Below are 26305 nucleotides of genomic sequence, written 5' to 3' on the forward strand. Positions count from 1 at the left end.
TCACTTTGCTATATTTTTTTTTTCTTCTCATTGCTATAAATGCAGTCTTCTAGTAACCTTATTTTTGCTTTGCCTTTACTATTCACCCTCTCTCTCTCTCTCTCTTGTGTGGTTTCCTCCATTGCAAACCAAGCTTGCTTTTCCAGCTTTACTGATGTGCCTCTTTCCTCCACATTCACAAATCCCTACCTACCATTTTTAACGCCCATCTCTGCTTTTTGTTAGCCATCTCACAGCTCTAATAATCTCCACCATTTGAAGGGAAAAACAAGAAAAAAGAAAAGAACTCTTCCCCCTTATAAGGAATGGATTTTTGTCTGGCATTGTTAGGGGAAAAAATTGCTCTCTCATTTACGTCGTTTTTATTGTTTTCTTGAATTCTTTTTGGCCCACTGCAGACCCATTCCCTTCTACTTCTAAACTACTCCTTCTTCAGCTGCTGAACTTTCTTTTTGGCTACTCTATTTTCTTTTTTTTTTTTTGCCCCTTTATTTCGCTTTTCCCAGTTTTTTCTTTGGTGGGTTCCTTGTATTTCATATCTGCATTGGCGTATCTATGCTCATTGAGCCTCTGTTGAGACAAAAAAGTGCCCTTTCTTTGCTTCTTTGGGTTCTCAAGGAAGAAGATCAGGGGGGTTAAGTTCGGATCACTCGCGAAGGTGAGAGCTTTCTCTTTCTAGTTTTTTTTTTTTTTTTTTTTCTGGGCTCGTATCCGTTTTCTCTCTCTATCTCTCTTCCCTTTCTTTGCTTCTTTGGGTTCTCAAGGAAGAAGATCAGGGGGGTTAAGTTCGGATCACTCGCGAAGGTGAGAGCTTTCTCTTTGTTTTTTTTTTTTTTTTTTTTGCTGGGCTCGTATCCGTTTTCTCTCTCTATCTCTCTTTTTGCTTGGATGAGAAGTCATGCGTTTCTTGATTTTGGTCTGTTTATTCACCAAATATTTAGATTTGGGATTGGGATTAAAGATTTCAGTGGTGTAGATTAATGGGTTGTTTTTGGTTATGGATTTTAGAATGCTGTGTAGTTGTGTGATGATTTTGAAGTTTAGGTGGATTTGTTGAAAAAGGATTCTGTTGCTTTGTTAAATGCCTGGAATAATGTGCATACGTATGATTTGGTGACTGTTTTCTGGAGAGTGTGTAAGAAATATGTGTAATTGCCTTTAGTTGGTGAATGTTATCTACCTTGTTCTTGGCTCCATTGCTATCTTGCTGTTTATTTGGCTGAATTTGCTTCAGAACTTAATCGTATAGCTGCAGTTAATCTAATGGAAAGATTTTGTTGGCAGTGGGATTGAAGTGCTAACTTAGAGCTGTAACATCTGCTCTTTTTGGATACTGCATCCGATACCAAGAAAAGTTGAACTGAATTGTTGAACTCTTAGATATGCATTGCCTTTTGGTGCCTTCTGATAATGTTTTCTGTTTTTGTGGATCCAGGATCAATGGATTAAGCATTGTTTAGAACTTAGGAGATACAGAGTTTCTTCCTAGAACCCGAACTGTGGAAAATGTCCTCGGAAAGTTTAAATGCTGAATTATCGAAGAAATATGGAGCTCTGAAACTATGGGTTCTTATTGGCATATGCGTGGGTGCATTTATCATTCTGATTTTGGGTATCTTATCAATATGGGTCATGTTTCGAAGGAAGTCTCGAAGGACCTTGGACAAGTACTCTCTTTGCCAAATCCCTAATGTCTCCAAAGATATCAGGGTAGACAGAGTTGGGGACCAAAGTACCCATGATCATCTTGAAAGTTATTACTTGACTGTTAATGATAAATCAAGTGATAAGAACTCGGAGAAGTTAGTTCATTTGGGGAGGAGCAAATCAAGTGATGCTGATAATATCAGCCAATGCAGTTCAATGTATCATCATGAAAGGGCCGGGAGCTCTCAGTCAGGAGAGGAAGGGAGTTCTGGTAATGCCCGGAGACACACTTCATTGTCGTATGGGATTGCGATGCCTTCTCCCTTAATTGGTTTGCCCGAAGTATCTCATCTTGGGTGGGGCCACTGGTTCACACTTAGAGATCTTGAAATTGCAACTAACCGTTTCTCGGCAGAGCATGTTATTGGTGAAGGTGGTTATGGGGTTGTTTATCGAGGAAGATTGGTTAATGGGACAGAGGTAGCAGTTAAGAAGCTTCTTAATAATCTGTGAGTATACCTTTTATGTTTCCCACTTCGTTATAAACAAGCATGCATGAATACCATTTAAGGTAGAGTTATAAATTGCATTGCAGTGGCCAAGCGGAGAAAGAATTTAGGGTTGAAGTAGAGGCGATCGGTCATGTTCGACACAAGAACCTAGTTCGGCTTCTTGGCTATTGCATTGAAGGAGTTCACAGGTTAGTTTCTTTAGTATAAAGTTATGCTGTGGCAACGCAATGGCTTCTGGTTCTTATCAGTGGTTAAGTATCCAATCGATTTTCCATTGTTTATCTTCTTCATTTTCTTTTTCCTACTTTCACTTTTATTATATGAGACTTTTGTGCAGGATGTTGGTGTATGAGTATGTAAACAACGGCAATTTGGAACAGTGGCTTCATGGGGCTATGAGACAACATGGGACCCTAACATGGGAAGCACGGATGAAGGTTCTACTTGGCACTGCAAAGGCGTAAGTGGATTTTTAACTGTGAACTACTTAGCATGCATTTTGGTTTCCCCGTCAGCCATCCACTTTCATGAGAATGACTACATCGTTATCTTTTACTTTGAAAGTCGTGGAGTAGAGCCTTTAACATTTGGTACCACCCGAATGGATGTTTGCCAGTTCGGTATATTGATGGTTTTTGTTTCTCATAAGCATCTCGACAACTTATCTAAGTGCTGTGATGATTGAAGTTCCATTTGGTGAAATTAAATGTTATCTCACGTTGTTTCTGCAGACTTGCTTATTTGCACGAAGCTATAGAACCCAAAGTTGTACATCGCGACATAAAATCAAGTAACATCTTGATTGATGATGAGTTCAATGCAAAAGTTTCTGACTTCGGTTTGGCTAAGCTGTTGGGATCTGGGGAAAGCCATATAACAACGAGAGTGATGGGAACATTTGGGTATATGGGCTTTCTCCTCTTTCTTTTTACTTGTTTCTTCGAACGATCTTTTTGTTGCATTTTCACTCATAATAATCAGACGCCTTTGTGAGTTTCAGTTATGTGGCTCCAGAGTATGCAAATACTGGCTTGTTGAATGAAAAAAGTGACATCTACAGTTTTGGTGTTCTACTACTGGAAGCTGTTACCGGAAGAGATCCAGTGGACTATGGACGTCCAGCCGATGAGGTACTAAATTTATTTCTTTTATCTGGTAATTCAGGTACTAACTTCTTAGCAAACAGGAAAGCATCCGACTCTAGATAGTGTGACTAGGAAGCTGATCATACCCTTCCAGTGACGAGCCATAATTGTGTCTGTGACAGGTTAATCTTGTCGAGTGGCTGAAAATGATGGTTGGTAACAGAAGAGCGGAAGAAGTTGTCGACCCGAACCTTGAAGTTAAGCCTACAACTCGCGCCTTGAAACGTGCACTTCTGGTTGCACTTCGTTGTGTGGACCCTGATTCGGAGAAACGCCCCAAAATGAGTCACGTAGTTCGAATGCTGGAAACTGATGATTATCCTTATCGCGAGGTAAGCTTCCATCTCTAACTTGGAATTTGTTTAAGCTGCTACACTCTCGTTTCCAAATATGGATTCGGTATTTTGTCTATCCTGAGCATTTATGTGGTATTATCCGGTAGTTTTGGCAAATATTTGAGCCATTTTATTAGGTAGAAAGCATAGACGACTGGACCAATGACAAGTAGTTAGTCTTACCTGAATCCAGGCTTTCACCCAATCTACTTTCAGGTTGGATAGATTCTGTTTGAAACTAAGCTAAGAGTTGGCCTAGAACTGCCCTGTTCTGGAAAATTAATTGTTGCTTAGACAGTACAACTTTTGTCGTCATTAAAAGTTTGTTAACGAACTAAGTTTTCGAGCCTTTTCCACCCAACATTTACCTGACATTAAATAGATTCTTATCCGAACAAACTTATTAAGTAACGGCAATTTGTACTAGACCCAATTCATCTGCCGAGCAACTATGTTCTGTGATTGGACGTCAGGCCTCTGATTTTTCTTAACTGCAGGACCGGAGGAGTCGGAAAAGCAGGACAATGAGCATGGATATTGAGTCGACAAAGGCCGGTAGCGGGGGGCCTGAGATGGAAAGCAGGATAGAACGATCTGGGAGCCAGAAATCCGAGACAACGGATAGAAACTGACAGACACATGACTTGCTTGGGGGGGGGGGGGAGTTATTGCTTCCCACCTGTCTGATCATAGAGCTTCTCTATATTATTCACATTTTCAAACTTTGTTTTCTGGAAAGATTCCGTCCTCCATGACAGATTAATTGAACAAGGATGTGGCCCAGTTCGAAATCTAGAATCATCGGCAGCTCTTGCAGGGCCTGAGTTGTCGTCTACCTCTGAAACGACGAAGAGATAGAAAGGAGAAAGGTGAACATGTTACTGTACAGGAGTTTGGCAGATCAAATGGGCCATCTTTCTTAACATTATGATCATCATTCTATTTTCCCTTTTTCTTTATGGGTTTTCTCAGGATCTTGAGGATGTTTTGTCCTAAATATTTAACCTTATCCCTTCATAGATGACTATGTTCTATTAGTTTATCAAATTCTATAAATCTCGTATAAGTTATTGGGAGAAACATTGTACTATCTAACGTATCCATATTGATCATGTTATAATAATTAATATTCAGATTCTCACTCAATAGCTTTATAATAGGCTTGAACCAGGACTTACACTCTAAAACACCCATCGGTAAGGGTCTCGATCGATGTATGTGTAGAATATAACAACCTAATGTATGTGTAGAATATAACAACCTAATCCGTTACAATTTGCATAATTATAATAAATTAGTCGACCAGATTTACTTAAAATCAAGGCACGCCACGATTCGTCCCTCTCCTCATAATTTTTTTTTGGTCCCCAAGAAACCACTACCTTATTCTTAGCAAACATTTGAAATTTGCAGATATCCTAGAATAGCTGTACCCTGTACAAAATTTGAATTGCAGGCACCAAACTGTGTCTCATGGATGCTTCAATTGTCTTGGAAACAAATACGAGTGGTCACATGGCAGCTGCATACAATGTGGGGTATGTTTCTTGAAGGGAAATAGTACTAACCGTAGGATTGTATATCTACTGGCAATGGCATCATGATCTCTTGGCGACACTCTTCTTAAGTCTGAGGTTTTCAGGATGTATCAGTGAAGACATGAGCAAAGGTCAGACATAGTGTCTATCTAGTACCACGCTACCATGGGTTCTCTGTCCTTAACCTCTTGACTTTTTGCCTATTCTCATTTGCTTGGTTCAACGGTCACATTGTTCGTGTTTCTTGTTCCGGGCTTTTTATAGTTACTAAGATTGATGTTTATTCGTATGAAATGGTTCGCGACTACTTAGGTATCTGTTTGTATAAAATTTTGATCGTATATGATTTACATACAGTACAGAATTAGAGGGTGTTTGTCTAAGCTTATAAGATTAAACATCTTTAAATTCTTAAAATATCTCATAAAATGTAGTTTATAAAATGTTTCAAATAAGCTTAGCCAAACATTCCCCTACCAGAAAGATTCTGAGTTTCCTGGTATATTGTTAGAATTAAAATATGGAAAATAGTCATTCTTTGGGTCAAGTAATGATAACTTTAAGAATTTTTGACTTTTTTTTTGCCTAAAATCTCTCTATTTAAAGATGAGAATGTCAGTAAGAATGAGAGGTGGGATGGGCTTTGAAGTGGTTCTGACTTGGGATCTTAAGGATTTTGTCTAACCAAACTAAAGTAGTAAATTAAAGGAGAAATTATACTTTTAATTTCATAGGATAGAAAATTTAGCATTTTCAGTCTTCTATTTTATAAAATTTTGAAAATACTTTTAAAATTGAAAAAACTCAACGCATTTAGTCCTATTACGAGATTTTGAAAATGATCCAAAATTAGATAACTTTGACACATTTAGTTCCATAAATCCCGTAAAGCAAATGACTAATGTGTCGATTTTTCTCAATTTTGGGATTATTTTAAAAATTTCGTAAATCAAATGACTAAATATATCTAGTTTCTCAATTTCGCAATCATTTTAAAAGTTTTGTAAAATAGAGGACTAAATATGTTGAATTCCATATCCTACAGGACTAAAGTGTAATTTAGCCATAACATAAATTAATGTATAAGGTTGTAGTGTCAGATGTACTTCATTTCACTGTATGTGATCAGGTCAACAAAGTGTTTGGTTGTATGAATTAAAGAAAATGATTTCTTTCATTCACATTTCACTACTTGAAAGAAAAAACATATTTCATTAATTATAATTATTATATTTTCTTTTTTACTTGATACTTTTTACATGTCATGTCAATTATTATCATAGTACTTTTATGTCATTTCTCTCACTGAGAAGATCTGAAATGGTATGAATCACAAGCAATTACAGTCAAAAAGCTCAATTTACAGGCCTCAGAAAAGTCATAATTCTTTTTTAATCTTCAATGGATGCTTCAGAAAGTCATAATCATGGGATGAAAAGTGCAACTTTCTAAAAGTTACGAGACCAAAAGTGACAATTTCGTAACAAATAAAACCAAAAACAAAAAAAGACTGAGTTCCAAGACGAGAAATGTTATCCCCGTTAATGTTAATACTCTCGCTGCATGCATGATCTACCCATCCTGTTGAAATACATTTGATTCAAACTCTTCAAATATTTCGGAGCTTATAATATGTTCAATTTTATTTTAAAAATAATATTTAAATACAATTAAGATGGCGTGTGGAACTTACAAAATACCAGTAATATATCAGTTCTGACATTATAATTAAAAAATATAATATTTAATTATGATTAATTGTTATAGTTAAAATTAATAATCGTAATAAAAAGTTACTTATCACGACCACACAACGGTTCCTGATCGTGGTTTCTTCATGGCAAAAACATTTGCTATGTTTCATAGTCATGACAAAAGTAGCTTCATGATGAATAAGTTAAATTTTTTACATCGATTTTTATTTAACCGTGATTAATAATAGCTACTTATCCCGGTTTAATCAATTGCCAAAAAATTCGTGGCAATAGTAATACTTTTTCTTGTGTGATCTTTTAAATCCCATTTTCTGAAAAATTATTGCATTTTATAAATTTCAGATCTAATTTATAAAACATTCTTAAATGTTTATAATCTCACCCAACAATTGAATCAAATACACTAAACTACACTCTGATATCATAAATGAAATTATTTTTCGATACGAACATAGTGTACATTATGTAATAATATTTCAAATTATATATATATAGAGGTACGCTCATCGAAATTGTTGTAACATAAGAGGATGCAAGAAAATAAAAAAATATCTATATTAATATTAAAAAAAGAAGAAGATATTTTTCATTTTTAAATGGATTTTTGTGATATTATTATATTTTGTTGTGTCGATAATATTTTTAAATTATTTTTTTTAAATATATTGGTTTATATATTTTTATTTTCACATATTTTACAATATAAAAAATTATTTATATATTATACGAAGAAACGACGAGCCACAACGTAAGGTTATAAATAGATTAACCTGATCATGAAACAAGGCCAATATATATATATATATATATATATATATATATATATATATATATATATATATATATATATATATATATATATATATATGTTTACTTATTTTCCGGCAGAAAGCAATGTTCTAAAGTTCGAAGGTGACGAGGATGCCCACCACCACAATATAACGGCTAGTGGAAAATTCTCAATTGCACGTGCCACCCGGGCCCTGCCCGTTCCAGTCAAATGACGGTGCCCGCTCCCCGACACGTGTGAGTTGAAGCCCTGACCTGGCAAATAATTTTGTGGCATACCGTATGCACCTGCGCTGTGCGTAATTTTGCATTTCTGTTCAAAATAAAATATTGTGATTTATTAGAGTATAAAATAATAAGTTAATATTAAATTTATAATAAAATAATAATAAAAAATACATAAAATTTAAAATAAAAAATAACTGTCTACATATAATGAAAGAGTGAGAAATTAGATGAATAAATAAAAAAATTAAATTAAATATTAAAAAAATAAATAAAATAAGGGGAGACGCCTAAAAAATGCTCTGCGTTAATGTACAATATAGATTAAACAAATATATCTACTAATAAAATAACATAAATTGTGTTCACAAATTGTTGTGAGATATTATTTGATACGTTTTTTTTTTTTTTTTGCTAGGAAAAGCGAGTCCTATCCATTCGGATATTCTGATTTAGATTGAGTTTGGTTGGATAGGAACATGACAAGTATAATACACTTATTTTGCAATAAAGTGACAATCACATGACAAATATGATTACACTTGTCATTTATTGTGTGATTGATTTGATTTGACCAAATCTAATGTGTAATCTTTTTTCAATTTTTAGTTATTAAATTAAATAAACTAGTTGAGTTGGCAAATTTTTGGATAAGAGTTTTTCGAGTTAGTAAAATTTTAATGCAGACGGGGTCTAATCAGTGATGAATCAATCATATGATAAGTGTATTATATTTGTTACTTGTTATTATATATGATTTATTATTAATATTTGGATATAATGAATAATGTAATGACTTAAATTTATTAAAAGAAAATAATCCATCTAATGTAAGCTAGCTAGACGTATTTTATTATTTTTCCAGTAATATACTATAGCACTATAAGAAAAAAATAATATTGGCTTTAAATGCAAAAATGGTACCGTAATATAGGCTATTTTTGCGATTTAGGTACCATATTTTTTAAAATATCCAGATTTAGTATCACACTTTTGAAGATTTGGCAGGACTGATATCGTAGTTTACTAAAGTTGCATTTAGAGTACCTTAGTTTCTGTTTTGGCACTTTTGATATCAGGTTTTATCTTTTGAAAATATCATTTCAGCCCCAAAAAATTTGGTATTTTGCAGGTTTAGTCCCATCACTTGAAAATGGTATCAAAGCCTATAGGTTTATTGAAGAAATATATGTGTTAATATTATATTTAAATATTTTATCCACTAATGGAGTTAAGAGAATGAAATCGAATGAGAGTTCGAGTTACAACAATGGATAGTCTACTCTGAAAAATAAAAGATGAAATTTCTTTATGAAAATTTTAGAAAAGGGAGCAGATTACCTTCCAACACCGAACGATAGTTGGAGTGACAATCAGGAATATTTCCAGATCTTGAAAAAGCAAAGAAAGAATTTCATCCTAGGAATTCTAAAGGAAGCCACAAAGCCGGATCATGAACCTTTTATTGAGGAGGAACAACAAGAATGGTGGAGAATTCACTAGATCCAGAAGGTGCTACCAGGAAATGCAGTGAAAAATATATACGCAACCGAAGTTTATGGTAGATTACGAGCAAGGAGAAACGGAAGGGGCAATTTTCTTCACTAATACAGTTTTATAAATTATGATTAAATAGACTAATTAGAAAAGACTCGAGCCTGATACCTCGAAGATCTTGCAAGATCTAAGAAAAATTGAAAAGACAGTTTAAAACTATGGACATAGGTTAATTTATATACCTGTGAAAATAGAAATCTTGATCCAAAAGATGGACGAGATCCTTAAAATCCTTCCAAATCTATACAAGGATCTTACAGGTATGATGTTAGAAATTGCAAATCTAAAGAGAAATCAAAGGGAGAGCTCTGAAATATCTAAATTTAGACAGGCCGGATTAGAGACGCCCTTGAAATAGTATCTCTTCTACATCAGAAGGGAAAGACAATGGAGATTCCAAAGCCAAAGACAAGACATGATATGATCCAAGAAGTCATTAGCTCCATGAAATAATGGAAGTTACGAGGACATATCTGTTGGATTTACAAGAATTGACTGAATCCTTTTCCCAACTTGGAATTATGGACTTAGTCAATGTTCAAACCAACGAAACAACTCCAGCATTACCACTATCCGAGGAAAGTACATGTTCCAATTATCCTCCACGGGATCATCCAATAAGGGAAAATATAGATTTCCACACCAACGCGATACCAATGTTTGTTGGAAGCAGACTTAAAGAAAATTCAAGGAGAAATCCAATTAAGGAGAGCGCCTGAACATAAGCTTTAGGTAAGGACCATGCTCCAGTGTTTGTATAGAGGTTTCCCTAACCGGTATAGTCCTCTTAATTAAAAGCTAATAGTTGTCTTCTCTAATAGAGGAACAAATATCTATATAATATTACCTATATTTCTTTAAAAAAGTAAAGGCTTTTTGTTCGACTTGTCCACTCAAAATTTTATTAAGTCTCTATTTTGGATGCCTTAAGTTCCTCACTTAAAATTTTATAGCTAATGTAATATTCTCTTTTTGTATACTATATTCAATTTTTGTTGCTAATGTAAAAATTAAGTTTTAAAGTTACATAATGTGGAAAATATTAGGTATATATATTTGGCCTACTTTTAATTAATAGTGAATATGTTGTTCTTTTGTTTGAATTTTTTGTGGGATTTAAAAATATTGATGTGTCTTATATTGAATGTTGTTATAATAGAACGTTGGTTGATTCCTAAAAGGAGAACGAAAGAAAGAAAGAAAAAATTCATCCTCGATCTTTTAGCTTCTATTAAAAAATTATGATAAATAGTAATTAGTTACCATTTAGCCATTGCTTTTCTATAATTAAATCATCACAAATTTTGATCAATCATAGTTGTCATGACTTAAACTTTTGTTGGTTTTATATATATATATATATATATATGTATTTTTTGACTGTGGCAGATAGTATATATCTCTCTATTATGATTTTTAAGTCATGCTAATTTATATATAAAAGTAGTGAAATAATTCATTTTCTTTCAATGTATCTTCTATATATGTGTATATATCCACTTACTTCCATCATCTTACATTACTTTATTTATTTCATATAAAATTTTCCTTGTAATTTTTGCATAATCTTAATTCAAAAGATCAGTACGTACTTTTTCTCTCTCTGAAAAATTTTTATTCGGACTCTATTTAGCTGAATGAAATTAATCACAGAGCAAGTGCATTACATTTGTTATGCAATTTGTTACGTTTCTTGAACTGTATACCAATCACGATAAATGTATTGCATTTGTTATATGATTGATTCAAGTTCAATGGAATTGAATTCAAACTCCTAAAAAAAATAAATAAATAAGTCCGGAGAATATATAAAAGAATTTTAGCCACGATAACGACAAGAAAAATCAAAGAAAACCTATCTCCTTTTCATACTATAAACAAAACTTAGTTTAGTAGCATTCAACACCACTATATGTATATGTCTTCATCCTCTCCCTCTCTCTCTCTCTAGAAAAAATGAAGAGAGAGAGAGAAGAAAAAGGGAGCATAAAGTATGTCAAAAAGCACATCCTAGCTAGATAAGCCACATCTCCATCCATCTCTCATTGAAACAAAAGTCTTTTTCTCCCTCCCCAAAACCCCAAATCATTTCTGTCCCCAAAACCCCAATCTCCACCACCAATTCTTCAACTTCTCCTACATCCTCAAAATCATGTCTGAACCAACCAAAGATGCTGCTGCTCCTGATCATCACAACATGCTGCTTTCACAAGGGTTTTCATCCTTTCCTACAACAGCAACTCTTGATCATCACCTTATAAATTACAACCACTACTCCCCCTTCATGATGTACCATGATCTGCAAAACCCTAGTACTGATCAATTTGATCGTACTCATCATCACAACCCTCCTGATCATGATCTCTGCAGCTTGTTCTTGCAAGCCTCAGCAGACTACATTACAACCACTCCCTCGACTCCTTTCCACTTGTCGTCTAACAACTGTTCGTCATCTGAAGTCGCTGTTTGTAATACCAGCAAAAACTGTAACAATTCAAATACTGAAGTTGTTATTACGGATATTGCAGCTGAAAATCCACCGACCCCGAATTCTTGGGGGTCGCTTTCGTCGCCTGAGGCCGGCGGCGTCGATGAGGACTCTTCTTCCAAAGGGAAGAAAGATCTGCAGCTGAAGGTTTGTGAGGGAGGAGATATTGGGAAATCTAAGAAACTGTAGGTTTTTTTTTTTTTTTTAATTTTTTTTAAATATACACACACACACACACATGCATTAGTTGGTATCAAGGTTGTGGACTTTTTTTTGATTCTGATTGCATGTTTTGATTGGTTGATTAATTAGCTTATTTTCAAAGCTGTATTAGGTAACAGGGATATATGCACAATGTTGTTTCACATTTTCCCACTTGCTTTCCTACAGTCTAAAATATGTACACTTCATTAATTATGAAATATATATATATTTTCCGTTCTCAAATATCATACCAAAAAGGTTGTAAGCTCGAGTCCAACGTATGTGGGTGTATGTTGTTTCTTATCTCATTTAAACGTATTCGTTGATTTGAATTATTAATATATTAAATCAATCGTTGAATTTGAATGTATTAAATAATGTAATCGATCTCATATTATTAGAAAGAAAAAAATATATATGTTGTACTAAAAGGACAGTATATAGATTAATTGTACAATAATATATTTGTTTTTTTTAAAAAAAACATTGATGTGGAGATAACACAAACCCTAGCTGAGTAGCAGCTTTGGTTAATTTTGCTAAATTAATTTTGGGAATTTTCAGAAAATATAATAATTAGTGAATCTAATTTTGAGAATTCCCATCAGAATTTGACTTATAATTTTGGCATTTCCAATAAGCAGGAAAGCTGAGAAGACGAAGAAGAAGGAGGATAAGAAGAAGCAGAGAGAAGCGCGTTTTGCGTTCATGACTAAAAGCGAGGTGGATAATCTTGAAGATGGATACAGATGGAGAAAGTATGGCCAAAAAGCAGTCAAAAACAGCCCTTTTCCCAGGTAATTTGTACCCAGCTACGTTATAAGTTTCTGCAAGAAAAAAACAGGATAATTCATGAGCTATAATATTAATTATTTCCGAAAATAATGGACAAGAACCACCTCATCCCACCATCATCTTTGAGTTCACATGCAAATGTTCTCAAAATCTACTTGTCTTAACTTGGACATGTTAGAGTAAGGATTTCATGCATTTATGCTCCCCTAATTTAGATGATTCGTTGTTTTCGTCTTTTAATTTTTTAGATAAAGTATTTTGGTCTTATATTTTGTTAATTTTTGAGATTTCAGTTCTTTTTTATTTTTATTTTTTCGTTGGAGTTGATTTCTACTGGCGAGAAGGGTTAACTTTATGAAAAAGAAAAAGACTGAAATCGAGAAAATTAAAAAGATGAATGACTAATTAATATTTTGTGTTGTTATATAAACATACTAAATCTCCTCATATATATATATATATATGTATGTATGTAACTTTCTTGTGAAAAAAACTATTTATTTAGCATTATTCCATCACTAAAAAATACAAACACATAAATATTATTTTTTTATAGGTTTTAATTAATATTGTTATATAAAGAAAACTGATCACACACACATATATATATATTTATATATTTTACACACACCTGGAGTGTGCATTACTATCAGTTACAAGGGATAATTAAACAACCCTCCTATGTTAAATATTAAGACTGTCTCTTGCTGTGGAAATTATAATGCCCTATCTTGTTATTTATTTGCTGCTATAACCATTCGCGTAGTTTATATATGAAAAATTGTAATTTTATTATTGTAAGCATAGATGACGATAATTTTGGTCATGTTAAATTTAATTTTGACAATTTGATCGTGTAATATTTCTTTTTTTGATAATTTAAGGATAATTTTGATAAAAAAATCAAAAATTGAACAAAAAAATCATGAAAATGCTAGCTAGAATTGTTCTCAAATTGCTATTTTTTTTTTAAAAAAATTATATAATTAAATTGTCAAAATTGATTTCAACATGTCGAAATTGCCAGCCTTTGTACTTGTAGGACTAAAATTTTGTTACTTTTCGTGTAAAGTTGATATTAGTATCAGAAGTTTTATAATTCTCCAAAAATATTATAACATATAAATTTGAAAATATCGCATATCTTGAAAACATTATCCAAAATATTATATTAATACCCCTCGTTAAGATAATTATGAACTTAATTTAATTTCCTCATCCATAAAAAAAATATCTCATAATTTTTTCAAGTTCCCAATGGATATAACAATGAATATCCAGTTCTTCAAAAAATATCATCAACAACAATACCAAATTAATTCATTTATAACCTTAATAAAAAAATTTCTGAAAAGGATAAATAGAAAAATTAAGATACATAATTATTTAAATCTTATATACATGAATTTATATATCTTTGATAAAATTTCGTTAGGTTTGATAAAATCTGAGTCTTGTTTGCCCAATTTCATTATACCCCTAATTATGATATGTGGAAAATTTTTTGTTCGAAACAGATTTGGTGCATTACATTTGTCATATTATTGGTTCAAGTTCGACCAAATCAAATCCCACCTAAAATTTCCCATGATATGTGATCATAATACATAGATATATTTTTGTCCACATTGCAGGAGTTATTACAAATGCACCAGCCAGAAATGCAGCGTGAAAAAACGCATTGAGAGATCACATGAAGATCCGTTGGTGGTGATCACCACCTACGAAGGCCAACACAACCACCACAGCCCCGCCACCATCCGAGGCGGCGCAGCTGCCGCCTTCTTCACCCCGTCTCTATTCTCGCCACCGCCACCGCCACTGCCACCGGCATTTCCCATCTTCCCTCAAGTAGACCTCTTTTCCCCCTCAACTACTACTCAACAGTATTCCCAGCAGCAGCAGCCTCAACTTCCTGATCATCATCATTACAGCTTATTCCCTGACATGCTTTCTTCTTTCCTCCGAAACCCTCATGACCCATGAAAACCTTTATATATAATTCCATCTTTTTCTCTGTATATTTTCTGAATTTTGTAATTTTTGGGGGAGTTAATGTTTAAGTATGGACAGGTCAAAGAATTTATATGTTCGTTTGTTTCGATTTTGGCAATGATGCCTTTGATTAAAATCAGATCATGAGTTATCATCCAGTTTTCCTTGTTTCTTTCTTTAAATATTTTTCTTAATTTGTAGTAACATTAATTTTATTAGTTGAATTGGTTTGTATAATAGTATATGTGATGGAATAATTATTGGAGCATTTTTGGGGCGATGTATGTCGATGAATGAACATATTGCGTTGTTAATTATAAGGATCAGATGTATTTTTGATCTTGTAATTTAGACCATTCGGTATTTTCGTTCTTTAATTTTTTAAGAATAGCATTTTGATCTTTAATTTTTTTTTAATCTTTGCAATTTTAGTCCTTTTGTTCGACGGAGTTCACTTTCATAGGCAAGAAGGGTGAACTCCGGTAAAAAAGGACTAAAATTGAAAGAAAATAAAAGATGCGTGTAGAACTCAGATGCTACACTAAAAACTTAAATGATAGAAATGACAGTAGAAATGAGCCAACAGAAACAAAATTCCTAATTTTAAAATGTCATATGAGGGCACATATATTTTTCTGGTGAGAAGGATGAACTTCGACGAGAAAAGAATTAAAATCATGAAAATAATAAAATGCAGAACCAAACTGCTACCCTAAAAATTAAAGGACGAAAATGACAATGGCTTAAGTTACGGAGTTAAAAATATATTTAAAACCTAATTATAAGGTACATGTTATTTTAGCAAAAATTAATTGAGCTCTCGAAATGTTGGTTTGACCAGACTTGGACTAATTACATAAATAATACACTTATCACGTAATAGGTGTACATTCAAGAAAAAACTTATAATTATACCTCAAGTGTATCGTACTTACTATATGATTGGTTGAGTTCAACTAAATCTAATTTGGGTAAGGTGGATTTTCAATTGCTTGATTGCTAGCATTGACTAATTAAGAAAAATTATAATTTTAGTTCTGTAAGTTAAGGGGCTTAAAAATTTTGTTCTTGCTCAAAGTAAAATTTACGATTTAATCCTATAACTTCAAAACTGTAACAATTTTAGTCCATTTTCAGCCCATTTGACTGAAAAACGTCCACGTTAGCTGTCATCTCAATACCTAAATAGGGATCTTCAGTGTATTTGATGATGTGACAGTCCAATATATTCTTTTTTTAGAAACTTATGATTTAGCAAAAAGAAAATTACAACTTGAAAAAACTTGCTAACATCATCAAGTGTTAATTTTCTTTTTGCCAAGTCATTTCATTAAAAAAAAAAGAAAAATCGGTCAGACTGTCAGGTAATCAAATTCGTTAGAAGTCCCAATATTGGTGTTAACATGGCTAATCATGACATAGAATTTTCTGACCAAATTGACAAAAAAGAACTAAAATTGTCATAATTTTTAACCAAATTACAAATTTATATTTAAACAAGACCAAAATTACCACCTACCCTTTTAAAGCGAGAATGGAATATTAGACTTTATATATATTCGATAAATTGAAACATAAGAAAAAGGTATATTTAATATTGGATAAGTAATTCGGGTGATCACATGTAAACGAATTTGGATTTTCATTGTGAAGTAGTGGTGTTGCATCACTTATTTTATTTTAAATAATATTTTATACATATAATATACATATGTGTGTGTGACTGTGTGAACTTTGATTATGTACTTTTGGATTTTGGGGATCTTTGTATCAGATAAAAATAATTATTTATTATTTATTTTTCTTATAACATAAGTCAAAAAAAGGCACTAACATTCTTCCAGACCACGCTTGTGATGTGGCTGTGGCATAAATGTCGGAATAAAATGAGATGAATTTCCCGTAATAAAAAAACTCGAAAAAAGAGTTTTTAATTTACAATTTCGGTTTTTAAATTGTTTAAATTGTGTTAAGCTAAAAATTGTAAGAAATTCTCTATAAACTTCGCCAGTTTATAATTGATAAATTTATAAATATTAAGTTTCTTTTCGAATACTCCAACTTTAAATTTTCATACACTCACTGTACATAAATTTACAATTTTTTCTACGATTTATTTTCATTATAAAAACATTCGATCATCATATATATATTTTATTTATAAAGGGATAAGTGTAATATATATATATATATATATATCGATGAGTTAACATCATTATATTTTTTCATTTATAAAATACAAAATTACTATATGGGATGTTAAATGAGGGACAAAATTAGAAATTTATATAATTCTTTTCTCTAACATCAACATTTTCGTCTAAACCCTAAGGGTGTCAGGTGTAAACAGTAAAATTTTCAAAGGAATGTATATGTAATTTTAAATTCTTTTAGAGAAAAGTATAATTTAGCATTTTAAGCGACAATCTTAATAGTAAACCCTTATATATTTATATTCAAACGTTGTGTAGGGGTGTTAGGTGCATAGTAATAATTGGTCAATGAGAAATGTAATAATAAGATAAGGACATGCATCCACATGAACAGGATGGATCATCCCATGTACTTTTGTGCAGATTACATGAATATGTTCGTGTTCTTGCTCTTCTAATTCCCAAATGAGTACTTCTCATAATAACTGATCCATCACACCCCCCCTTTTTCCTTTGTCAAGAAAAAGCTTGTCAGCTACAACTTTATTACAACTGGAATTGTTTCCTTAATTGCCCCAAAATTCTCAAGAATTCACTTCTTCATTTTTGGCAAGCGAATCAGTTATGGAGTATTAATTATTAATGTTGGAAGTAGGGTTGAAAAAAAAATTGAATTATTCGATACTCGATCGAAATTAATTGATAAAAATTTGTTTGAACTTGATTTGTTAAACTTAACAACTTAAACGTGATCAAAATTTTATTAGTACAAAAATAATAAAATATACTGAAAATTATTCAATTACTCGAAGTTGATTCACGTCTAATCCACTTAATTAAAGTTCTCTTGAACTCGATCAGATTAATTATCGGACCAAATTCAAAAAATGCATTTTAGTGGTACTACAATAAATATAATATTTAGCCATGGTTAAAAATTAATAACCGTAGCAAAAAATTATTGACCATAGCAACGCAATGGTGTTGGTCGTGGTTTGCGAGTGTGGGTAATACATTTATACTGGATAAAAGTCATGGCAAAATTAGTAATTTTTATCGTGAATAAGTAAGTTTTCATATCATTCTTTGTTTAATCGTAGTTAATTATAGTTATATACCATGACCTCAATCCATAGTCAATGAAATCATAGCCAATAGTAAATTTTTTCTAATGTGGAAAGAATATCATTTTAGTCCCGTATCTTCTGTGGTGGCATTTTTGGTGTTCCATGTATTGATTTTAACAATTTAATCCTGTAATTTTAACGTTTTAGTAATTCTAGTCCCTTTTTGTTGGAATCCCCTATTTAATTTAATCTGGTGTAAGTTACTTGCAATCTTTCTACCAATTTGGCCAGAAAATGACTAAATTTTTAAAATTACAAGACTAAATTGTTAAAATCAATTCGTGCAAAATAAAAAATACCACTCTTGAAACCAAGACTAACATTATATTTTTTTAATTATTTTTTTTGAAGTAAGAGCGATGAACTATTACTTGAAATAAATTAATTATAATTATTTCTATCGGATATCAATATCTAAACTATTAACTATTACATTAAAACCAATACCTACTATTCAATAGACACAATATCCCACGCATAAAGTACGGTTCGAACCCATGATTTTTAAAATCATGAGACCTCAACTTTATCAACTAAATTAAGCATGATTGACTATTTTTTTCAATTATTAGTTAATGTTGGAAGAGCATGAAATTGTTGACCACAGTTCTTGTCTGCAAACAATCATCGCTAGGTGGCAATTGATCTTAATTTCATCAGAGTCATGTAATAACTGAAGCAGCTCAAACTTTCATATACTAGTTAGTTTAATTTCACTGCATGCAAAAAATACCACATTTTGTTATAATCATGGTTAGGTCAGTCTACAAACTCTTTAAAATTTTTTATAAAATATTTGAAACGTTAATTATAAGGTATTATAAAGTGTTTGGTAATTTTTCTAAAAAGTAACTTACTTATAAATTCTAGAAATAAAATGTTATGAGTTTATAAACTTGAATCTCAAGGATTCAGATCAACACATGCAATTGGTTAATGTTATATTTACTTAATTAATTAATTATTATCGCACTTCAAGAATTGCTGAAAAACAATTAAAGTATAATTAAAAACAAAGAAATTAAGCACTAAATTCAAACATAATTATTAGACCATGACATTTAACTAACGAGCATTGAATGATCCACTTGGGAAAATTAATTAATCAAGTCTAAGAAAGTGATAATCAATATATATAATTAGATATTAATTGTACAATAATTGGATAGTTAATTCGAAAAAGATTGATGTATACGCATAAATAGTCATAATAGCCTTCCATGTTTAACAAATGACATCTTAGCCTTTCTTTACTTAGCGTGATGGGATTTAAGTGGTATAAATAATTTTAGGATTATAATTCAGCCATAATGAGCTACAGTATTAGCTACTAATATCGGGCCGATTCAAAACAAAATTAAATAAAAATTTAAGATGATTAAGTGGGATATATTTCAACTAATAACTCAAAGTAAAGGTGATCTTAGTGTAATAATTAAGATTGATGTCCCATGACTTGGATTGAAATAATGGGCTCGAGCCCTTCTGGATTTGTGGGGTGTTTGTCTTCATTTTATGTGAGATTATTATTTTATAATTTTTACCTATATTAAAGTATTGATTGAACCAATGTATATATTATTTAATTGTCCAATTTATTAAAATATTAATATAATAATTGAATTACTGCTTCTATTAAAAAATATAAAATAAAAGAATTCCATGTTTTAGGTATAAGAGCTTCTCAAAATCCATGTACCTTACCTAACCCTACTCATAATTAAAACTCACCAATATAATTACTTTCTAGGGCCTAATCATTCATGTTGCGCCAATATTAGTTAAGAATAATATTTGTACATCTTGTGAGCATTTATTTGATTTGGCATAATTTTACTTTTCTATTGTTTGAAAAATTAAAATATTTTTTTTTAATTTTAATGCCCGTCTAACAATGAGTCCATTTCGTTAGCCCTTATTAGGTTTCCGTTCAATTTTTTTGGTGAACTGATCAAAATACCTTTTTGCATTATGATTATAATTTTATATATTTTTTCTAAACTGTTTTATGGACTAATATTTTCTACGAATTATTTATTTACCCACCCTCAATTCTTTTTTTATAGTTTTTCAAACATTCTTTATATTTTTTTAAATAATTTCAGCGGTGGTAAAATATTCTTGTTCACATTACCGGTTAGTGACTACATAATTATTTTCTACTGAGAGGAATATTTATAATTTTTTAAATATTAATAAAGTATCTATAATTATATTAAATATAAAGACAAGTAACTATAATTTACTCTAAAATTTATCATAAAATTCGGAGGTACTTCCTAGCCTAAGAAAGAAAAGATCAAAAGTACATAGTTGGCTAGATTTCTAATCATATATGGCAGTCTAACTACATTAATTTGGTGGTATTTGGATAGAAGGATTTGTCTTTATAATAAATCTTTTGAGTATATTTGGACAATTTTAAATTTAAAGGATTTTAAATCCTTCTATTCTTTTAAGGGTAAATTACATCTATCTCCCCTGAACTTTGGGGTACTGAAATTTGGTATAATTACGAATACTCTTTCGTTGTTTGAAAAATTACAATACCCCCTTGATGTTTGATGAAATTATGTAATCCTTGGATGGAGGTATGGAATTGTCAACTTTGTCCTTACTGGTTTTTTTTAAAAAAAAAAATTAAAAATTTATAAAAAAAATTGAATGGGATGGATGGTAAAATTTTAAAATTATAAAAATTAAAAAATTAAAAATAAATAAAATTATAATTTTTAATCCACAAGGGCATTTTGGTTAGTTCATCATAAAAAATAGATGGAAACCTAACGGATTGGGCTAATCGTTAGACGATCGTTAAAATTAGGGGTACTGATAAATTTTCAGATAATGAGGGGGTATTTGTAATTATGTAAAACCTTAGGGAAGGTTGTTGTAATTTACCCTTTTTTTGATTCTAAACTAAATTTTGATGAATATGGACGGATTTTAAATTCTTTTCAAATGGAGTCATTTAAAATTTCAACTTTAAATTCAAATCTATTAATTCAAATACAACCTCATGGTAAATTACAACGGGCTTCCGCGAGGTTTTCATAATTAAAAATACCCCTTTATTTTTGATAAATTATAAATACATCCCTAAAATTACAAATATCCTAACAAATATTACCTTTTGATAGTTCATTGTAGGGGGTGCTTGTTAAGGTATTTGTAATTTTTCGAATAATGAAAAAATATTTTTAATTAATGCAAACCTCAAGGGAGCCCCTTGTAATTTATCCTTAATTTAATTTCACGATAGTTCGAAATATATCTTATGTAAAAGAATACATTTTTTTCAAATATAAACACAAATAACATAGTATAAACCCAATTAAATTAATTGTCAACCATATCTAATTTAATTAGCAAAAATTAAAACTCGATGATAAAGAAATCATGAGTTTAAATCCTACTTATTTAGCAATAATAATAATAAGTATTTAGTTAATCACATATATTTAATATTAATACTTAATTAATATTAATCATTAATAATTAGAACTCATGACATAATTATTTTTGCCCCCTAACATAAAGGTGGGTCTGGCAGTTTGGTTGTTGTCATGGCAAGTCATAATTAGAGTTGTTATTTTCGTGGGACACTGACTGAAATGATAATCCTATTGATTAAATTATAGACCAAAAAGAGAGGGAAAAAAAAGAAAAAAGGTAAATTATATTGACACTATTTGAGATCAAATATAAATAAACAATTTTGTTTTACAAAATTATAATTAGACTCTTTGAGATTGTCATTATAATTACAAATACATCCCTATTTAATAATAAAAGTTTATACAAACACCTTTAACGTACATTACACTAAAATTTCTTAAAAGGGGTATATTTGTAATTTTATAAAAAATATAAAATATTTATGTATTTTAAATTAATCTCAAGGATGATAATGTAATTTACATGATGAAATATAATGATAGCATGAGTGGATACTGTTTGGAATTCAAACCCTAAAATTGTTGATTGATTTGAAATGAAAGGATGCAAAGGGACCAACCAACCCACAATTTTATTCATTGCATCTATCCTTTTTTCTTCATTTCAACCTCTTACCTCCAAAGAAAAATACAAGGAAAAAAATTAAAATAAAGTAGGGGATAATATTCAAATGAGTCACGGCTTAAATCATTTCTTGATCTGGAATAATCTTATAGCTATATATTCATATTGAAAAATAGGTGATTTTTACTTATAAGTTCTTTTTTAGTGTATTTATGTGGAGTGTTCGCTCGTATTAAATAAATATATATTTTGAAAAATTACACCGTATTTTTGTGTGTATTGAACAATTCGATGAAGGAATTCAATGAGAGACGCTAAGGTAGAAAAAGAAATGAAAAAGAAAGTGTTGAAAAAGGGACAGTTCAATGGTTTGAGCGTAGGACTTCTCAATGAGAGGTCTTATATTTGTACTTAGAGTGTGTGTTGGGTGCGTGAATGTAAGAAAAAGAAAAGAAAAACAAGTATTAATTATCCAGTTGTTTGAGCTTTGGGTTTGAATCTTGAGTGCGTATGTGAGTGAGAGAGAAATGGTTCTATGAACAAGTTTGAAATTATGGGTTTCAATCATACTGGATGTGTGGGCTTTTGTTTTGTCTTATGTGAGATTATTTGTAATTTGTTTTCTTGTTTTTAGTTATGTTGATGTATTGCTCGATTTATTAAGATATTGATGTAATTATGTGATTACCACTTCAAATAAAAATATAAATAAATAAAAAATTAACTAATCTTATTTGACCAAGAAAAAACACCAAAAATGAAAAAAAATTAAATTTAACTATAGTAGAGGATAGAAAGATTTCTAAGCAAATTTACCCAATAAAAGGATTAGATTGCAAACATACCTATCATTTTACATTTCTTTTTTTTTAATTGAAGGATTATGATAATGGGCCGTTGGTGGGCTATTGTAATGAATGAAGACCGTAGCCCATTTCAAAGACTTCATATCACATTCTAAGAGATAAGAAGATCGGCCCAATTTAAAGCCTAAAGCCCACAGATATCTTATAATACTTTGACCCAATATAATATGTATCAATTCATAGATAACAAAATTGGCATGAGAGAGAGAGAGAGATGATAGTGAATTGTGGCGCGGTGTTGGTTCAATGGCGACCATTTTCACGCATGAAGACAGTGTGCTTGGCTTCTACATCTGCTACCGCCGAGCAGCTCAGGCAACAGCTTGATAATCTTCACAAGGAGGCGGACAACACAAGAGCCAAAGGTTTCAAGAGGCTTTCATTTTTATTCTTTTTTTTTAAAAATTTTGCTATCTGGCTCAGTTGTGAGGCTTTGGTTGACTGGATATTGGGATTGTTGAGTGAAATTAGGGTTGTAGCGTCTAAATTTTTGTTAATCTTTCATGAATGCATTGAATATTCAGTAGGTTGATAAATTCCATGTTCGCTGAGAGCGAGCAGTTGTTGGTGTTTGTGAATGGAAAATTGCATTCGGTTGCTTTTAGTATTTTGGTTAATATGACATTGGGAAAGGCCTAATGTGTCTCTTTTAACTATATTTTGATTCGTAATTGATTAGAATTTTAAGTATGAAGTGTAATTACACACTAAATAAATTTTGGTTAAGGTGAACACAACAGTTCTTTTGGCCGAACTGAGTGAATATGAGATGCAGTTCAATCTGGATTGCTGTAATTTTATTAAAATGATAGAATATCACTAGGAAAATAAACGACCCAATGGTTTACATAGTTCTGCCAAATCCAGCTTTCGTCCAAGCAAACTTTAAGTTTTTAGCTCTATGAAAGACAAACGAAGAACCTTGTAGGTTTTATTTCCATAGCCAAGAGACCTGAGTTGGTAATAAGGTGCATGGTTGGAAACTCATCTAGTGCCCCATTCTTTTACCTTATGAAGGTGGATTGGTCTCAATAGAGATAATTAGTTTGTTTGGCTTAGAGAATATCTTAGATGTGCCTAGGTTTATCAAGGATCTTGAACATAAATTCTTTGGGTGAGTTCCATAGTGATGACAGAGGGTGTAACAAGATCTTTGAGATTCATACTTGTGCATACTTTTATAAAAGGTGGAAGATGTGTCTCCCGTGGTTGTGGACTGGCTTTCACTGAATCCGATAAGTCTTGTGTGACTATATTGTTTTATGATGCTTTGGGTTGTTTTATAACATATTCATCATGCTGCTGTCAGCAAAATTAGATGTCTATTATTACTATGTTATTTCAGTCGGGCCTACCACTGACCCAAAAAGAGCATCAGAATAAAAAAAAATAAAATTAGTGGCCTCTGGAGGACTGGCATGTGCGCTCCTGTTTATGTGGAAACGTATTGGTAGATCATGACAGAGGATGGCACTGGCATGTATGGTTTGCATGTGTGCATAAAATCTTGGATGAAGTTGTCTTGTGATATGTAGACAATGGCAGAGTTGGTTGGGACATCAAAGAATCGGAAATTTGCATCTGATTTTGATGAGGCGCTGAGCAGCCAGGCAGAAACTTCTGCTAGAAGTGTGAAAGAGCTGACCAGGATTGCATTTGACAAATGGAAGTTTAGGCTGAGTGAGCAGTAACGGAGCACTCATATATTCTTGTTGCACCCTTCTTTAGCAATGAAATACCAATAAAGGCAGAAAGGTTCTTTTATTGCTGTGAGTTAAGAGAAATGACATATATGCCCCCCACCTCGTTTGAAAATAGATCTTAGGGATAACAACTATTTTTAAGTTTCATTGGTTATTTGGGTTTTAGAGGACCTACATATAGGCATCCTTTTCCTGAATGTACAGCTAAGGAGTTTTGTACCCTCTGGAAGACACTAATTGATGTTTGTTTCCAGCCAATAATGCAAGGTTGAGACTCATGCGGTTGTCTGAAGCAGTTGAGAAGCTTAGACGGCAAGCAGCAGTTAGTGTTCAAACCGGAAAAGAAAATGATGCTAGGGAGTTGCTATTTCAAAAGAAGAAGGTAATGCAGGCGATGGAGAAGTTGAAGAGTCGTATTGAATTGTTTGATGAGCTTGCTGCAAAACTGAATGAGGTATAGCTAAATTTCATCTGTCAACCTGCATGAGGTATAGCTCTTCTAGTGGAGGAGCTACCCATACCTGATGCTTTATACATGGAGAAGCGTATAGGATGTTTGTTTGACATTTTGGTTATAAATTGAGAAGTGTGCCTAAAATGGATGTATTCAGAGCTGTAACTATTAGAATCCTACCATCACATGCAATTTTGATTCCTTTATTAGCTAGCCAGTGCGCATAGCCAATTCAAGTAACATAGCTTTTATTGGTTCTTTGTGCTTGTTATAGTTAGGGTTGATGTTACTCAGATTGCTAGGATTCAGAATATGGTGTTATGCCAAAATATTTCTTTTTCTATATATTTTCTCTGTTATAAGATATTGTAAAGTAACATGGATTATTTTGAATAAAGAATTTTTGGCTTACACTTCATTGCCGTTAATTTATAATTCTACAGTGTTTACAAGCTCTTTGATATAAATAGTTGATGGGTGGCTCTGTTGTAATATTATGAAAATTCTTAGTAAGAGAACTTGAGCTTCCATTGATCTAGGTGATTTTACGACCCATGCAAAATCTTTGTCTTGCTTCTAGTTTTACTTCTTATTTCTTGTTCACATTTTTTGCATTCATATGTCATGCAATTTCTATAAGATCAATACATTCTTGCTCACTTTTGGAGAAAGTATACAAAGTGTCTGCAAACTTGTATGATGGTCTGATGGATATGGTCATTTAGTTGTTCTACAAGGCCCAGAATACTCCTAGTTGGCTGAAAGTGTGCATGTAAAGTTCCTCCAGTTAGATTAATGTTCATTATGAGACAAAAAATAATGAAGATATACTTGAACATTAGAAGACACAAAAATTATATTTATCTTTTATAAGGATGTAAGTAGAGCTCTTAGCTCATGTTACCTGAAGTGTAATTACCCAAAGCTTTTTATGCAATTTCAGAAATTGCAAGGTGTGAAATATTTGCAGTGGCAATGATGCTATAATTTTGTCAGGTTCTCATTTTAATTTGAGATGCGTATTGGTGTGCTCA

General features: G+C 31.8%; 3 protein-coding genes across 4 annotated transcripts in view; all 3 read left to right on the forward strand.

The window, feature by feature from the left end:
* On the forward strand, nt 1-4695 carry LOC105165549 (probable receptor-like protein kinase At2g42960). Of its 2 annotated transcripts, none has more exons than XM_020695019.1 (8): nt 1-658; nt 1436-2156; nt 2243-2347; nt 2497-2619; nt 2891-3061; nt 3160-3289; nt 3427-3636; nt 4137-4695. In XM_020695019.1, exons 2-8 carry the CDS (start codon nt 1507-1509, stop codon nt 4269-4271), a joined length of 1524 nt encoding a protein of 507 aa, XP_020550678.1. In that variant the 5' UTR covers nt 1-658; nt 1436-1506; the 3' UTR covers nt 4272-4695. The 2 variants fall into 2 exon arrangements, with proteins under 2 accessions (XP_020550678.1, XP_011082904.1); XM_011084602.2 differs by lacking the exon at nt 1-658 and adding an exon at nt 736-804.
* Nucleotides 11378-15256, forward strand: LOC105165550 (probable WRKY transcription factor 28). Its single transcript, XM_011084604.2, has 3 exons — nt 11378-12136; nt 12800-12952; nt 14585-15256. Exons 1-3 carry the CDS (start codon nt 11616-11618, stop codon nt 14934-14936), a joined length of 1026 nt encoding a protein of 341 aa, XP_011082906.1. The 5' UTR covers nt 11378-11615; the 3' UTR covers nt 14937-15256.
* Nucleotides 23308-26305, forward strand: part of LOC105165551 — a 4697-nt gene continuing 1699 nt past the window's right edge. Inside the window, exons 1-2 of the mRNA XM_011084605.2 lie at nt 23308-23479; nt 25072-25271. Of these exons, the coding sequence (XP_011082907.1) occupies nt 23329-23479; nt 25072-25271 (351 nt within the window). The 5' untranslated portion in view covers nt 23308-23328. The remainder of the gene's footprint in view (nt 23480-25071; nt 25272-26305) is intronic.

The sequence above is a fragment of the Sesamum indicum genome, linkage group LG6 (genome assembly GCF_000512975.1).
Source record: "Sesamum indicum cultivar Zhongzhi No. 13 linkage group LG6, S_indicum_v1.0, whole genome shotgun sequence".
Taxonomy (NCBI): Eukaryota; Viridiplantae; Streptophyta; class Magnoliopsida; order Lamiales; family Pedaliaceae; genus Sesamum; species Sesamum indicum.